Source organism: Palaemon carinicauda, chromosome 15 (assembly GCF_036898095.1).
Source record: "Palaemon carinicauda isolate YSFRI2023 chromosome 15, ASM3689809v2, whole genome shotgun sequence".
Lineage (NCBI taxonomy): Eukaryota > Metazoa > Arthropoda > Malacostraca > Decapoda > Palaemonidae > Palaemon > Palaemon carinicauda.
In genome coordinates, this window is record NC_090739.1 from 22,371,474 (window position 1) to 22,389,907 (window position 18,434).

At 42.0% G+C, this 18,434-nt stretch overlaps 1 protein-coding gene across 1 annotated transcript in view; it reads left to right on the top strand.

The window, feature by feature from the left end:
• Nucleotides 1-18,213, top strand: part of LOC137654510 (ladderlectin-like) — a 42,684-nt gene extending 24,471 nt beyond the window's left edge. Inside the window, exon 5 of the mRNA XM_068388196.1 lies at nucleotides 17,785-18,213. Within this exon, the coding sequence (XP_068244297.1) occupies nucleotides 17,785-17,999 (215 nt within the window). The 3' untranslated portion in view covers nucleotides 18,000-18,213. The remainder of the gene's footprint in view (nucleotides 1-17,784) is intronic.
• Nucleotides 18,214-18,434: the final 221 nt, after the last annotated feature.

Here is an 18,434-nt window from a genome sequence, read left to right on the forward strand (position 1 = left end):
TATAACAAAAGTAATATTCAAAGGTTAGTTTTTAGCCTAAGCATTATTATAATTAATAACCACCTTTCCTCTTCCCTAAAAATATATCAAAATAAAACGTTAGGCTTGTTTGAAAGAAGTAAGAAAATAAAAATAAAAGACTCCCATGACCCGCTGCACGAATCCTTATACTATAATGGATTAGTTTAAAACAGAGATAAGGAAATAAATGTACTATATAGCAAATGCATGAAGTCAAGAGACATTTAAAAGCTTAATTGACCAAAGACAATATCGGAATGGTTGATCAGTGCAGAAAAAGTATCAATCATCTTAATATAATTAGGTGGCTAATTATGTGCTCAATGGCCCAATTTTCAGATTTAAAATATTTCATTACAAGCATCCAATGGTCTGAATTATTTTTAAAACAATCAAACATCAACAATATAAAATTTTGGACGTTCTGAAGATGGTCTTTTACATAATCAATGATGGTGTCTGTTGAGGTAAGATCTTGAAATTTGACGAGGGAGCATTTTCTAGATGGTACCTCGTAGATAAATCCTCCTCCCCAAAAGAAATATTTACTGCAGCATTTATTTATCTTGATCTTGCCTTACTGCTTTAGCTAGGATAAAAGTCTCTCCTGAACAGCTAAGAAAATCTTAATGGGATAGGCGGGAAGATAAACTTATCAAATATAAAAGCTGAAATACTACTTAGAGTTATCTCTCAAATCCTAGTTTCCATCAACCTTTTCTATTTGATATGATAAAATCAGATGAACAGTCAGGGTGAAGAGGCCCTAGCAATGGCGGGGAACATTAATGATCCTCCTAAATCAGTGCTATACTCTTCACTTCTTTCATCCAATACATTGAACTGTAGTGACAGAAGATACCAAGCAATTTCAAGGAATCTTAATCTACATTTATTACCTCCGCCAAGGAGGTTATAAATCGATTCGGTTAATTACTTATTTGTCTGTCTGTGAATAGGATTAAGTCAAAACTACTCGACGGATTTTGACGAAATTTTTACCACAGATCTTAGGTCATGGATGATCCTATTAAATTTTGGAGATGATCAGGATCCGTAAACTTTGGTTGAATGTAACAATAGATTCATCCACGGTCAGCATATGAAAAAAAGAAGGGTTTCGTCCGTTGACCTGAGTAAACTGTTGGCAATATTCATTGGCGGAGGTTTGAAATCTCTGATTGCTCTTGCAGTTTGCCAAGGCTAAAGAGTACCGAGTAGTATGCCACTACTTCAATGCATACGGGTAGCTTCTAGGGGATGTTACGACCTTATACGACTATTACACACAAAATATTCTTATTGAATGAAGTGCAAAAAAATATTGCATGCGAACAAACACCTGAAAAGATTATAAAACAGATTTAGCAGTCTCAGAATCAGTGGATTTAAATTAACCTCTTGCAAATAAGACTGTCATGATCACCTCAAATGGTATCTACAACATAGAATACAACTTTATATGTGAAAGCACATTAATGTTGCGGTTGTCAAACCCTCACATTAATTTCATTCTGATTATATTCAATGACCATATTTGTTTTGGATAATTTTTCATGGCCGGATGCCTTTCCTGCCGCCATCCCTACCCATTTACCCGGACTTGGGACATAAAGAATTGCGTATCTTTACAACTGAGAGATTAAATGAATATCTCTTAGGAAAATTAAATGATTACCTGAAGTATCAATTGATATCCAGAAAACACATGTATCTGGAAGAATTGATTCAGTATCCATATGTAAATAATCCATCATAAAAAATGAATCTAGATGGTTAGGATAGTCATAATAATAAATACCATAAACCATAAATATGACTTGAATTACCAATGTGTGAAAATACCTAACATACTAAATCCTAGTTAGAGACAATGATCCTTCTAAAATGCCAGAATAGATAGCTTAAATCTAATTTTCATTGTAATGGTGTCTTTAATTTCTTGTTCCCTAAAGAGCAATTACTTCTTTATTATAAATGCCAGGCGTTGACAGCGTAAGATGAAAGGTAATGGTAATACCTTCGAAAAGCATTATAAACAAACTCACAACAATCACTATATGCAGTAGCAGTACAAAACTTGAACCAATTACTAGCTCACCCCTTGTCGAGTTTCCGGTTGCAGCATGTCCAATGCTAGTTTCAAATCAAGAAAAATATCTAGCCCTACCTAATTTCTATATATACCATACCTTGAATTCTATAACTCCCATATTATCTAACTTATCTGAATGTCCAACAGCAGAAAGCCAAAATGCATTTGCAGAGAGTAACCATCAATTATCAAGTTTGCAGTTTGACTTTTGCTGTGGCTTTGGCGATTGTGATACTCTGCTTACAATTTCCAATACTGTACATGAATCCATAGGTTTTGGTTATGAAATTCATATCAATAATATTACCATTACTGACCAAGCTAGTTGTAAAATCAAAATGCTATAAGCCGAAGGACCCCAACAGGAAAGCAGTCCAGTATGGAACAGATATCAAAAATTTTAAGTAATTTTTATTTTTCCTAACATACTTACCGAGAACTACTTTCTTAGGAGTTACCTGTAACCTCCTCTCTACCGACCAGAGTTTTGTGTAGTGTACCCCCCACCCCGTTTTCTAAGGAGGCCTACCCCCGGCATTAAGGAATGTGCCCCGAGGGTAGGCTTATCGTAGGTCGATGTCCGCCCGGGTCAACAGCTTCAGTAAGTTCTATTGGATTAGCACAATGCTTGCAAGGGAAGAGAGGCACTCGGGGAAGGAAGGGAGGGCCATTACCCGAAAGTAGTTCTCGGTAAGTATGTTAAGAAAAATGAAAATTACTTGAAATTTTTGATTTGTTCCAACACGAATACTTACCTCGAACTACTTTCTTAGTAGACTTACACTTTAGGAGGCGGGAGTGCTATTCTGACCCCCTGACCCGGAAAGCGGAGGCCAAGAGGCCCAGGGATAACGGTACCTACTAGAAAACGGATGAGAGGGTAACTACACAAAGAGTTCACGTTAGTGTCTAAGTACTCACCCTTTGAAAAAACTTCTTCTGATGTTGCTTCCAGTAGCGTAGTCGTGAAGAATGTGTTATCCAATGGTATAAGTTGGTACTCCCCGATGAGGCTAGGAAGCAACTGGGTAGGATGGAAGGAAACCGCACCTGTGTCTCCCGGTTGCTAGCCGTGATTGAGCCTGGGGCTTTTACCGTTACACCGCTTGGAGGGCGGAGATGACTGTTCCAATGGAGAACCCATCTAAGGACTTCCTCGAGTAGTCCTTGAGGTAATGGGCAGTAAAGGTTGACTGGTTCGACCAAGTACCTGCTCGCAGGATCTGATCTACTGCCATGTTTTTCTCAAAGGCTAAGGAGGTGCTCAGGACCCTGATGTCATGAGGTGCCTGGCACTGCTATGCCTTCTTCCTTGTAGGCTCTGGCAATAACTTGTCTCAACCAGAAGGAAATGGTGTTCTTGGACACTTGCTTCTTAGTAATACCCGTGGATACGAAGAGGCTCTTGATGCCTGGGCGGAGATGAGCTGTTCTTTCGAGGTATTTTCTAATGGTCCGTACAGGGCATAATTTCAAATCCTCTGAATTACCCGTCCTAGGGATGGCAGGTATTGAAAAACCTTCGAACCTCGGATCCCAGACTGCTGGGTTCTGAGTCTTAGCCACAAAAGAAGGAACGAACTTGAAGGATACTTCTTTCCACCCCTTCGAATGAGAAACGTCATATGACAGACCATGGATCTCACCCACTCTCTTAGCGGACGCCAAGGCCAGCAAGAAGACGGCCTTGAGGGTGAGATCTCTGTCCACGATATCTTTCAAAGGTTCAAAGGGGGGGCCACACAACATCTTCAGGACCTTGGCTAAGTCCCACTGGGGCACCCTACTCGCCTGTGGGGGGCAGGACTGCTCGAAACTCTTGACAAGCATCGCTATGTGCCTCGAGGCCCCCAGGTCGATGCCCTTCAGGAGGAAGACTTGGCCTAAGGCGGCCCGAACTCCTTTTATGGCTGGGATTGACATTCCCACCTTGTCTCTAAGAAACACCAGAAAATCTGCTATGTCTGGGACAGAGGCCTTAAGAGGCTTAATGTGCTTCTCAGAGCACCACTTCGTGAAGGAGGCCCACTTAGCCTGGTAGACCGCGGCTGACGACTTTCTCAGGTATAGCGACATTCTCTTAGCAGTGGATGAAGAATATCCTTCTTTCTTCAGGAGCCGCTCAATAGTCTCCAGGCGTGAAGACGTAGGGAGAGTGGGTTGTCGTGGAGCCTGAGAAAATGAGGTTGATGCAGAAGGTCTGACCTGTCGGGCAGAGGCCACGGTGGTTGACTCGCCAGGTCTTTTAGGTCCGCGAACCACTCTCTCTCCGGCCACCAGGGCGCTACCAAAGTCATCTTTAGGTTTCGGGCTGTCCTTACTCTGTTGAGCACTTGCCTTATCAACGTGAAAGGGGGAAAAGCGTACACATCTAGATTGTCCCACTTGTGCTGAAAGGCGTCTTCTAAGGCTGCTTTCGGGTCTGGTACAGGAGAACAATATACGGGGAGTTGGGCGTTGAGTTTTGTTGCAAAGAGGTCCATCACCGGGGAACCCCAACGGTGGATGATGAGCTTGGCTACTTCTGGAAGAAGGGACCATTCTGTCCCTACTATTTGGCCCACTCTGCTGAGACCGTCGGCCAGCACGTTTTTCTTCTCGGGAATGAACCTCGCTAACAACGCCACTTGGTTCTCTTCTGCCCAATTTAGAATTTTTATGGTGAGATCGCACAATTCCTTCGACTTCAAGCCTCCTTGCTTCTTTATGTATGCTACTATCGTGGCGTTGTCGCACATCAACGCCACGGTGTTTCCCTTTAGCAGATCTGCGAAGTGTAGGCAAGCCTTCTGGACTGCCTTCAATTCCAGGACATTGATGTGTAGTTCCTTTTCCCCGTCCAACCAGATCCCTCGTGCTGTTTCGTCGAGGAGATGGGCTCCCCACCCTTGGTTGGAGGCATCTGTGAACAGTAGTAACTCAGGGGGGTCGCTCGCGAAGGGCATCCCCTTGAGTGAGTTCGACCGGCAATGCCACCATTCCAGGGAGGGTCTCGTGTTTGGTAGAACTGGGATTAGGACTTGTTGTGAGTCCAGTTGGCACCAAAGGTTCTTCAGGTTCCATTGTACGGCTCTGAGCCTTACCCTCCCTTGGGGAACTATTTTCTCCAATGAGACCAGGTGACCTATCAGTTTCTACCAGTCTTTCGCTCTCCTGGGGCGCCCCGCCAGGAACGGCCGAATGATACTCATGAGGTTGTTTATTCTGTCCTCCGAAGGGAAGGCTTTTCCCAGAATGGTATCTAACGTCATTCCCAAGTAGTTCATTCTGGTGGATGGGGATAGGTTTGATTTTTCCGGGTTGATTACGATGCCCAGATCCTTGCAAAACTGGAGGAGTTTCATCCCTTGTTCCTCCAAGAGGTCCTTCGAGGAGGAAAGAAGCAACCAGTCGTCCAGGTATCGGATGAGGCGAATGCCTCGTTCGTGAGCCCACACTGAGACAGTCGTGAAGACTCTCGTGAACACCTGGGGCGCTGTTGACAATCCGAAGCAAAGGGTCTTGAATTGCAGGATCTGGGAACCCCATTTCACCCGGAGAAACTTTCGACTCGAGGGGTGGACCGGAATTTGGAAGTAGGCGTCCTTGAGGTCTATGGTCATCATGTAATCTTTCTCCCTCAAGGACAGCAGGACTGACTTCGGAGTGTCCATTTTGAAGTCCTTCTTCTTGATGAACTTGAGAGCCGACAGATCTATAACCGGTCTCCACCCCCCCCCCCTCGCTTTTTCTACTAGGAACAGACGACTGTAGAAACCCGGGCCTGGGAGAAGGACTTCTTCCATGGCGCCCTTCTCTAATATGGAGGACACCTCCTCTTGAAGGGCGGTCTTCTTCAACGGGTCTCTGGGAGCTAGCCATTTCGCCCGGCTGGCCGGGATAAGAGGGGGTGGTTCTGCTAAGAACGGTAGTCTGTAGCCCTCCTTTAGTACGGACACTGTCCAAGGCTCCGCTCCGTGAGCCTTCCATGCTTGCCAATGTAGTCTGAGGCATCCCCCAACCCGAGGCTTGGGCGGGGATAGGGGGCCTCCCACTCTATCTCCTTCTGGAGGAGCGGCTTGAACGGCCTCTCCTAGAGGCAGAGTAACCTGATCTGAAGGAGCTTGAGGAAGCTGGAGCTCCCCTACGGGGGGGCTGAGGCGTTGAGGACCAGGAGGAAGAGGGAGCCTCTCTCCTCGTCGTGCTGGGAGAGGCTTGAGCCGTCGCGGCACTATCCGAGACGGACCTCTTGTAGGGCGGTCTCCTAGAAGGCGTAGGCCTGGGGTTGTTAGACTCCTTCTTCTTCGAGACCTTCTCCATGATGGTCTCTAGTTCTTTCAGGGGAAACAAGGACTCCCCCCCACAAGGGTAAGCTCCTTATGGCCCGCGCTTCCCTGTCTGGCACCTTCCGGGACACCTTAGCCAGTACGGTGTCTCTCTTACGGAGTACCCAGTTAGCCGTCAAGGCGAGCGACTGGTATGTTAAAAATTTTAGGGTTTTACCCCCGGAGGTAATAAGTTCCCTCAGGAGGCTCTGCTGGTCAGGGTCCGCGGGGTCGAACGAGGCTTGTACTCCTACTAAGGTGGAAGCCCACCAGTCCAGCCAAGAGGAGACGTTCACTAGATCCCTTGACATTTCCTCCATCATGGAGGCCTCCGCTGGCGAGAAACAGACTGGGGCCGAAGAGGCTCTATCCTCTGAGACGCCCTGACTCAGGATGTCAATGGATGATTCCACTTTACAGGGGCCTGGGCGACACCCCTCTGGCACATATACTTTGCCCTGAGTTTTGAGGCCCTGGAGCAATTTTGAGGAACTCTGGGTTTTGGGGGCCTCGGCATTACTAGCCACCACCTTGTCCACATACTCCTGCCCTAGGACCAGATCTCGGGCTAGAGGAAGCGCTAGAGACGTCTTAGGTTGGGTAGGGGTCTGCATAATCCGTAACAGGCTTGACCTCCAGTAGTCTTCGTCCGTAGCTGTAGGTTCCTCAATCTTGTGGTGCCTCCTGATAAGGCCGAGTCCTCCGTTGGTGAACCCTCCTTCCCGTCAGCCGAGGTCTCCGCTTGGGACCGGGGAGCTGGGTTACCGGGCACACCGACCGGACGTCTAGCTCTTGGAGCCAGGGGTGCCGTCCTACCGAGGTTCTGGACTTCATCGGCGGGGACGTCCGCACCAGGGGCCTGGGTTAACGCAGGCATCGCCGATTCAGCGGGAACTCTCATCCGCCCAAGGGCTCTGGGTGCCGAGGACGCGGTTCCCGTGGGCTGACCCGACAGCGGGAACCGTTCCTTCCGACCCGAAGGCCGCACCAGCTGGGCTGGTTCGGCCAGGCCGCCTGAAAAGAAGCGCGTTTCCCCCCGCTGGGCGGGGTGAATCGGAGGCTTCGAGGACTTATGCCTTCCTGTAGAGTCCTTCCTGCGAGCTTGGTTGCGGTTCAAGGTCGAGTTTGGAGGACGGCATCCTTGGCGAGAACTCAATGGACCGGCGGTCCGGGGAACAAGGCAACCTTGAGTCCCGGGGTACGAAGACCCAGTCGCCATCAGGAGACCTACTACTCTTGTACTTACGCCCTGGGGAGCGGGAGTGCTTCCTACTGTACCTGGAGCGCGACCTAGAACAGGAACGCCTGCTCCTGGACCGCTCTCTCCGACGACGGTGTTTTCTCCTGACTTCTTCCCCCGACGAGAAATAATCTTCCGACAAACCCGACGACACTGTACTTATCGTATGTCGGGAGGTAGCGGGGACTACGGGGGACTTCTTCACGCGTTGAGTGCCCGAGGTCGACGGCTGAAAGAAATCTTCGGGGACTTCTGTGAGGGGGGCCGGGAACGATTCAAGGCGCTCCATGCTAGGGAGCCAGGGGTCCAGGGCCTCTTCCATTCGTAACGGGGACCTACCTGGTGTCTTCGGAAGCTTCCAACCGAAGGCATCATTACCCGAAGACCGTAACTTATTCTGGTTGTCCCCGCCTACCGAAGACCCTGAAGCACAGGCCCACGAGGGCGGCGAAGACACAGACACCGCGTTACTACCCCACAAGGGGTCATCGGAGGACACGTGCCCCCCGAGCACAAGGGCCGACTCTACAGACGCACTACTGGGTTCTTCACTAGCCCTAGAAGGGCCCGCAACCGGCACTGCACTTTCACTAGACTCTTGGGGAAGGCCGCTTTGTTCCTTCTCCACGACAGACTTACCTCGGCCCCTACTCTGTGTAGGGGACGGCGAAACAGAGGCCCCGTCGGAACGCTCACTGGGTGATGGTAGCGGCGAAGTAACGCTTGCTTTCCTGGGGGAACATTTCGCCGATTTTCTTTTTTTAGTACCGTAACGTACCCACTGGATATCACTCCAGCCTACACACTCGGGGCACGTATCTGCTGACGAACAAACCCTTCCCCTACAGGAGGAGCAAAGGGAGTGAGGATCCACTTCAGGCTTGGAGAGGAACGCTCCACACGATTTACCGGCCCTAGGCCCCGGACAACGGCGGATTTGCTCCATAATGCACACAAGCAAGACACAAGCACGAAGGGAATCAAGGAATACACTGGGTAAGCACACGGGTGGAGGGTGAACAAACAGGAACACCCGGGAAAAGTACACAGGAAACACAAGTTACCACGCGGGGAACACGTGGGACACTCAGAACGCACACGTCGCGACCAAAGAACTTACTGAAGCTGTTGACCCGGGCGGACATCGACCTACGATAAGCCTACCCTCGGGGCACATTCCTTAATGCCGGGGGTAGGCCTCCTTAGAAAACGGGGTGGGGGGTACACTACACAAAACTCTGGTCGGTAGAGAGGAGGTTACAGGTAACTCCTAAGAAAGTAGTTCGAGGTAAGTATTCGTGTTGGAACAAATGGAGAATTAAGTAGTAAACTAAAATAATAGAATACATTGCGATGAATAATAATGTAAACTATGGAAACGAGACTTGTGTCAATCTTCTCAATGCAAAGGTATTTGCACCAATTTTGAGGTTCTGAAGCTTTGTTGATTCAATTATTTCATAGGGGACATTATTCCACAATTTGGTCTCAGTTGAAGCGAAGCTTCATGAATAGTTTATTATTGAGCCTTGGAAACAATGGCGAGACTGTTAGAATTAACAGCATAACTTGTATTATGTAATGATATGTAAAGTCTCGAAAGTTCTGAATGCAAAGGATTATCAGAATCATGAGAAATCTTAAAATCGGCATGCAGACTTAACTGAATGACAGTGCCAGAGATAAGTATCCAGACGTGATGTTTCTGACATGATGCCCTTGTGACCGGGGCGAAAAAGGACAGTTCACAAGCAAATTTTATTTAGTCTACACATGTATTTATAGACCACCAAGGGGTCACATAAGGGTGACAATTTCCGGAGTAGACTCAACAGTTTTTATCAATAAGGTTGGCATTGACATAAAAATATATAACAAAACAACGGAATAATAATGGAGTTGAAATTAGCTAGTTACATTTAACGACTTTTTGGCGTGGAGTTCGATAACGGTTAGTGTGAAAGAAAATGTAAGTAGGATATCCTTCTCTATTAGTATATACATTGCTTGCTCCATGTGCAATTCATCCTTCTTTTCAAACTAAAAATAAGAGTTAGTGGATAATGTTCTATTATTATTATTGTATCTTTAACTAATAAAAGAGCAAATATTATTTGTTGATATGCATCATAATGATCACAGGACTGTGTTCTTGTCCCTTTTGCTTCTGATTATACTTGTTATACATACATATGTGATTTACCTTAATGGCAAGCTTGTCACTCAAGCTGAAAATGCTATTATTTTTTCATTATTCCCATCTTCTGAGATTAGACTAAGTTGCAGAATTTTTCAACATGAATTTAGCTAGAATAACTGCACAATGTAAATTATGGGGGATGAAGTTAAACGCTAACAAAACTCAAAGAATGACTGTTAATTGGGCTTACAAGGACAATGTAAATAATTGCCGCTCATTTAAAATTCCTGGTTCTTGACTGTAAATTCCCTTTTGAGAAATATATCCGGCATGTCTATTCCTTAGTTGCATAACAAATTGGCATGTCCAAAAACTATTCAAGATATTTGTTTGCCTCCCAGTCTTGAAATTCGTATTTTTTCCTAACGTGTTCTCCTGTTCAGTCTTCAGCAGCTGACTCCCTCCTTAAATTGTTACACAAAAACTTGAGATATATTAATTTCCTGATCTTTCATCTGAATCTCTGACTCCGTTCTTTAACTACCTCAATGTGCAAATTTTATAAGTTTTAATAATACTGACCACCTTCGCATTCAGCTCCTACCAGATAACACCATTCACCATTCTGGGATGCAGTTAATTCTAAGTATTTTATTTATTCTAGTAAGACTCAAATGTACATAGTACCCAAGAAGTTTCATTCAATCTTTGACCAAAGTGTAAAATGATCTCCCAATCTGAAAATTTCAATTGGTGGCTTATTGGAAACGTCCTTGCCTGGTGATCGCCAGACCTGGGTTCGACTCCCGCTCAAATTCGCTAGTTCATTTGGTTACTGAAACCTCACCATTCTTGTAAACTAAGGATGGGGGGACCCCATAGGTCTACCTGCCGAGTCATTAGCAGCCATTGCCTGGCCCTCCCTGGTCCTAGCTTGAATGGAGAAGGGGCTTGAGCGTTATCATATGTATACATAAATCAGGCTCTAGGGCATTGTCCTGCTTGCTAGGGAAATGCCACGGTCCCTTGCCAATGCCATTCATAAGCGGCCTTTAAACATTTAAATTTTAAGTTCAAAGTTGAGGGAAATGCTTTTATGCTGAGCATATTGATATAAGTTTCGGTCCATAGTTGATGGGTAACTCATTTATTCAACACTTATTCGTCTTACTAATTACTTTTAGCCCCTCTTTTGAGGTTTGTTGTTTACATTTCTTTTTTTGCACTGGATGCTTTTCTTATTGAGACCCTCAGGGTTGTATACAAAAAATTTTCCTTTCTAACATGGGTTACAGCTTAGCATGTAGTAGTAGTAATAATAACCAACATCTCCTCCTCCTCCGCCTATTGACACAATGGGCCTCGGTTAGATATTACCAGTCGTATCTATCTTGGGCGTTTAATTCAATACTTCTCCATTCATCATCTCCTACTTCACGCTTCATAGTCCTCAGCCATGTAGGTCTGGGTCTTCCAACTCTTCTAGTGCCTTGTGGAACCCAGCTGAGCTTTTGGTGAACTAATCTCTCTCGGGGAGTGCAAAGAGCATGCCCAAATTATCTCCATCTACCCCTCATCATGATCTCATCTAAATATGGTACTCTAAGTAATTTCACTTATAGTTTCATTTCTAATCCTGTCCTACCATTTAACTCCCAATATCCTTCTGAGGGCTTTGTTCTCAAACCTACTAAATCTATTGGATATTGTTTCATTGTCTTATCCTGACACATGTCCATAGAGTAACACCGATCTCACTAAACTGATATATAGTCTGATTTTTTAATGTAATTTCAGGCGATTTGATTTCTAAATTTTACTTAACCTAGCCATTGTTTGATTTGCTTTTTTCAATCTTTCACTAAACTCTAATTCCAAACACCCTGTATTGGAGAACATAGTTCCTAAATACTTGAATTATTCTACCTCATTAATCCTTTATCCTTCCCATGATATTCCATCTTCCATTGCATCCTCCATTCTCATTATATCTGCCTTTCTTCTGTTTATCTTCCGCCCAACCTCGTGTGATATTTCATGCATTCTAGTAATCAAGCACTGCAAATCCTGTGGAGTTCTGCTAATAAGGACAGCGTCATCAGCATACTCTAGGTCTGCTAAATTCCTATCACCAATCCAGTCTAATCCTTCTCCACCATCTCCGCCTGTTCTACGCCTTACAAAATCCATGAGGAGGATAACAACATAGGTGACAACATATTCTCCTGGAGTACTCTGCTGTTCACTGGAAATCCATTTCATGAGACTCCATTAACATTAACTTTGCACTTGCTATGCTGATGAACACTTAATCAAACTTACATATTTAAGAGGAATTCCGTAATAACGCAGGACTCTCTATAAAATTGGATGGTGCAAACTATCAAAGGCTTTTTCATAGTCCACAAATGCCATCAAAAAAAGGATTTCTATCTTCTATGCATTGCTGTACATGTCTCAAAATGAGAATTTGGTCAGTGCAACTTCTACCTTTTCTAAATTCTGCTTGTTCATCTCTCAGCTTTTCATCAATCTTTCTCCCCAGTCTCTTTAGAATAAGCATGCTACATATTTTCATAACTGACATAAGTGTTATGCCTCTGTAATTATTACAGTCAGTCAAGTCACCTTTTTTTGTCATTTTCACCAAGTCGCCTAACTCCCATTCATTAGGTTTGGCCTCTTCATGTCACATTCTACAAGATAATCTTATAAGTACTCTGGGAGTCACTTCATTTTCGGCCAGTATCATCTTGGCAGTTATTCCATCGTATCCAGGGGCTTTCCATCTCCTTAGTGTTTTGAATATAGCTTCAACTTCAAACACGCTTGAATTCATTCATGGGCACATCAAGATCTTCATCAGCTTCAGGTACATCAATCAAATTATTCCCTTAATATCTACTATTCATAACATCCCTAAAGTGTTCCAACGTTGTCTTTCTTCATCTTCTGTTTTTATAACAGATTCATCTCTCTTTTTGATGGGTATATGCTGCTTCTTCTTTGCCCCCATAGAGATTTCATTAATAATTCTATGAGCAATTCTTACACCATAGCCACTTCCTGAATTCATAGCTTTGCCAGCTTCATCTGTTTTACTGTCTAAATATTCTCACCAGTCATTCCTAGCTTTTCTTTTGACCTCACTATCAATACTGAATACTTAGCGTGCTCTACCTCGTAATTTTCATTACTTCCTCAAAAACTTTCAACAATAAATTTATGTTTTTGTGTCTCCTTTTTATAGTATCCCAAGTATCATTTGATATCCATGGCTTTCTCCTTGTCACAGCGTGTTCCAAGACTTCACTACCGACTGACTGATATATATTCTTAATATCACACCATTCTTCATTAATTGTCTGCTCTTCATCTCCTAAAGTCTCTAAGACTGCAAGTCGATTCCTACAATCAATTGCAAATGTCTCTCTGTGCTCTTCTTCTAAAAGTTTAGTTGTATCAAACCTATATATTCTATCTGTTGGGTGCTTTCAGTTTTAATTTCAGGTGATCACTACCAATATGCGCACCTCTATAGCTTCTTACATTGCTCAGTCCTCTTTCTCTCTTTATTAATGGCAATGTGATCTATTTGATTTTTGCAATTGCCACATGGTGAAATCCATGTATACTTGTGGATGTTCTTGTGTTGAAAAAGAGTACCTCCAATGTTAGCTGAACAGAAACTTATGAAATGTGCTCCATTTTCATTTGCAGCTTCGCCAAGACCCTCGACACCCATCACATTCCCTATCCCTTGATTACTCCTTCCAACTTTAGCATTGAAGTCCCAATCACAATTTTCTTATCTCTCTCTGGGATCTCATCTATTACACTGCAGATCTTAATATTGATCTTTCCTTTCTTAAACTTATTCAAGGGAATCATTTGTTGGGGCATAGCAAACTATATTACTCTTGATGCACTGCTTTGATTTGAACTTTGCTAGTGCCAATCTACTATTTACAGCTCTCCCATCGGTTAATGTCTTTTCTGCTCTTGGTGTCATTATCATTCCTACTCTTTCTCTTCCAACTCCATCAGATCTTCCTGAATAATATATATATATATATATATATATATATATATATATATATATATATATATATATATATATATATATATATATATATATATATATTACCTTGGTCTAAAGTTTCCTTACCAATTCCCTTACAACGTGTTTCACTTAGGGCCAAGATATCCAAACTATATTTCATAAATTAACTTTCCACTTGCTGTAACCTCCCAAACTGATTCATGGTTCTAAGATTCCAATTACCTATGCTCAATCTTTCTTTAGTATTTATAAACCGGGAGAATCTTAGCATCGCCTTAAACCCATCCGTCACCCTGTTGCCAGTAACTTCATCGAGATTTAGGGAGACATTTCCTCCACACCCAAAGCTCTCATTACTCCACCAAGTTGCTCATCCACTTAAATGAGCATAACCTTTAGCAAACATGGATTGCTAAGAAATACCGCCTAGAACGGATAATAATAATAATAATAATAATAATAATAATAATAATAAGGAACTGGGGAATTACGACAACGCCAAACATTCTTAAATCTATTTCCATCACCAACAAAAAACGACGTCATCTATATCATTTATGGAGAAGTAAAATTGTGTGTCATCCGCAAATAGTTTGAGCTTCACACCATGCCTTTGTAGTATTTTCGATAGACCAATAGTATAGATGCAGAATAAGATTGGGCCAAGTACACTCGCCTGGGGTACCCCTCTGTTTAAAGGTTCATATGATGAATAAGTGTTTCCAATTTGCACTCAGTAATTTCTACCATCCAAGTAATATTTTAGGTATTCGAAAGCTTGATCTTCAACACCGATGCACTGTAGATCATTTAGTAGCAGTTCATGCACAACTGTATCAAAGGCCACACTGAGATCGCGTAATATTAAAATACCACATTTATTTTCATCCATCATTTCCAGCATACCATTTACAACAGAGCAGATGGCTGTCTCCGTAGAGTATAGTTTTCTGAAATCAGATTGGTTGTCAGGCAAAGCTTTTATTACTTCTAAGTGACTCACAAGTTGTTCAAGAATTACATATTCAAGCACTTTTGAAACAAAGGATAGACTCGAAATATGTCTATATGAGCTTGAATCCTGGTAGCCCAGAGCTCTCAGACCTGGTGTGACTGTAGCCATTTTCTCAGATTTGGGAAATTTACATTCTTCAATGCCTGCATTGGCTATTCTCATTACTATTTCGGCTAGAATAGAAAAGTTTCTCTCTCCAATTATATACTTCAGATATTGGCATAGGATCCATCACACAATTTGTTTTCTTTGCTCTCTTGATAATCTTATGTAATGTTGTTAAATCTCATTAATTTTGACTGTCAGGTATATCATTAATCTGATGTTGTTGAATATTTATAAATGACCTGATTATATTTTCAATTTTGTTTTTAAAGAATACTGGAAAATTATTTGCTAGTTCCTGGTCACTGTATCCATCAGGTAGCTTCTTTTCGTTTACATTTCCCATTATACCATTTAGGAGATGATATAACTTATTTATCCCCGTTGCTGCTTCGCGGATTTTTCTCTTATAGTATTCACTCTTTTTCCTTCTTAGTAGGTAGTTGTATTGACACATAGCAGTTTTGTATTCTATCCATGTAATTTCAGTTTTTAATCAATTCCACGTTCTTTCATTACGTCTTTTTTCCCTCTTTTTCACTAAAGTCTCTCAATGAAACCCAGGAGAATGGTCTTTAACATTTATAGTCTTTTCCATCGGTGGGCACATGTTATCATATTCACCTTTACTCACTTTATTATAAGGGGTCGTAAGACAGTTAAAACAAATAGCTCCCAACAAACGTTGGCTATCATGATCACAGGGAATGTTGATAGCATCTTTTATTTTCTTTGTAATTTCTTCAATAAATTTGGTAGGAGAAAAATTTTATCAATGTCTAAAGTTTATTTTCTTTACTACTGCATGTTTCTTGAGAGGTAGACTAAACGTAATAAGTTTGTGCACTGGGGAGATAGTACATTTCTCTTCAACATTTATGTCTAGTACAATGTTATTCATTCCATCACTCAAAACAAGGTCCAACATATGCCCAGTTAAAGTAGTTGTAGAGTCGACATTATTCACTAATCGATAAGATTCTAATAACTCACTAAATACCAAAGCCTCAAGATTTGATGCGCCATCCATCCAAAAATTGAATTCTCCGCAAATAACTAATTCATTTTTCTCCATGATAATCATCTCAATGAATGCAATGAATTCTTCAAAAAAGATTCTAGTGTTTGTTCTCAGAAGTTTGTAGTCTGTTACAGAGGATTTTTTTTTTTTTGGCGTAAAGTTTATTTCTATACATTCAAAGCTTGTTCCACTAGTTCTTTTTAAACATTTTGAGATTTGAGTAACCTTTATGAATAAAGAGTCCGAACACCCCCACTAGACCTACCCTCTCTCAGTATGTGAAAGAAGGTGTGTGTGGAGGGTGTCATTTCAGTGATCTTAGCCTTATCAAAGTTATTCAACCATATTTCAGATAATGCTAGTATGTCCCAATATTTACCGTTTATCAATTCTCGAATTTAAATAGTTGTATTACGTACAGATTGTATATTTACATAGCCACAGTTTATGACGTCCTTAGTATCCAAGATCAGTATTTTCTGCAAGTCTTTTCAATTCCAAGTCATAAGTTTTGCAGTCTCTAGAATTTACAATGTGGTCACTTGGTTTGTTTAACTTTGTGCAGTTAATAAACTTTGACATTTGCGAACTACACTCCTCGGTGGTATGTTTTCCTGAACATTTCATTTCCCGCAGGCTTTATCATTGTTCTTAAACTTGCAATCTTTTTCAAGATGTCCATACCCCAGACAGTGGTAGCAAGTGATCACGTGGTACCTATCACATATGTTATAAGTACCCACATCGTAACAAAACTTTGTCCTCTTTATCAAGAATAGCCCTCCGAACTTCAGGATCACATTTCAGCACATAGTGGGTAGCTCTACCAGAAGCACTTTTCTTCAGGACTACACTTATCTTCTCTTCTATATTTTGGATTTGGTCCAGGTACTGATTTCTCTGAATTAAGGTATTTACTACTTCATCTTCATCACTGTATACATTGCATATCATTATTTTTGGTTTCAATTTTCCGATTTTATTGTTTCAGTGTCGGCAACTAATGTCTGAAATTTGTTTGCTGCCTCTACTCTGATCATTTTGTTTTCAAAGTTTACAACATTTCCATTTGAAGTTGACCTCGTGTTTTCAAGTGCCAGTTCGACCTCGTTTTTTCTTTCAGTTATTTTAGTTGTTGTATATGTTGATTTAATTACCAGCAAATTTTTTTCCTTAACTTTGTCAGCATATGTCATTTTCTCCCGAATTTGGTACATCAAAGATTGAAGTGTTCCCTTAATTGATTCCATATTCATAGCAAGATTATCAACTTTCTTAGTGAGGTCAGTAGTCTGATTGGAATTTGCTGCGTGTGCGCTAAAGCCCTCAACTTTGTTTTCCAATTCAGCAATTCTCGCGTCTTTTTCGCTCAGGGCCTCTTCTCTTATATTCACTTCTGCCTTCAATATTGACATATATAACATGGCTTGTCTGGCTTCAAGTACGCAGTGTGGGCATATCCAATCTAGGTGCCTTAGTTCATTATCAGTGATGCATGTCACTATATAAACACATTTCTTATGATAGAATCTACTGCACTCGCATCCTATCCATTTTTTCCGGTCTCCCTACATGGTTTCACATACGAGATAGGCTGAGTTAGGGGTGGACAAGGGGACAGACATGGTGTACTGTTACTTTTCACTTTGGTTTCTCTAGAAGATTAACTAATATCTTTTCAATGATATTCTAAGCGAGAACCATTCCATCCATAATAAACACTATAACGTTTAGCTAACCCAATTCCTATACTAAACTAAATTATATTTTTTCTTGATAGAGGACGCAGAGATTTACGTCGGTGGCAGTGATCGCGAGTCGGAGGGTACATGGAAGTGGCTTTCAGGAGAGAGGATGAAAAACATCCCTTGGGGTAGCGGAGAACCTAACAATCTTTACCTGGAGGACTGCATAGCCCTGAATCCTAGATGGAAGAAATTCAACGATCTCAGATGCTCGCTTAGGAGAGAATATGTTTGTAAATGGAAAAAATAAAGATGTAGCAAAATAAAAACATACCTTCAGGTTCCCAGATAAATCTTGAACTCAGCCTCCAAGTAGTTTTGATGGCGGGGAATCCCACATATAACATATCCGGTTCTTATGGTAGTTTTAGTTTCATTGTCATTGTGTTGCTCTCATCTCTGACTGTCCAATTAGTTCTGAAAATGGTGTTCCCTGTGACTTTCCAATAAATTTTCAAAAGCAACACAGTATTTTTCCCCTTGAATGAACTGTTATAAAAATAAAGTTATAATGTCCAGCAAACAATTAGGGTATATATTTATAAATAATATTTTAATTATCTTAAAAGAACTGATAATGGTGATATTCAGATTAAAATTTCTCTCGGCATTGGTTCCTTTTATTTAACTTCTACCTGAAGTTGAATGTAGGCTAAAATCAGTTTGAAGATGTTTGGCCAAAAAA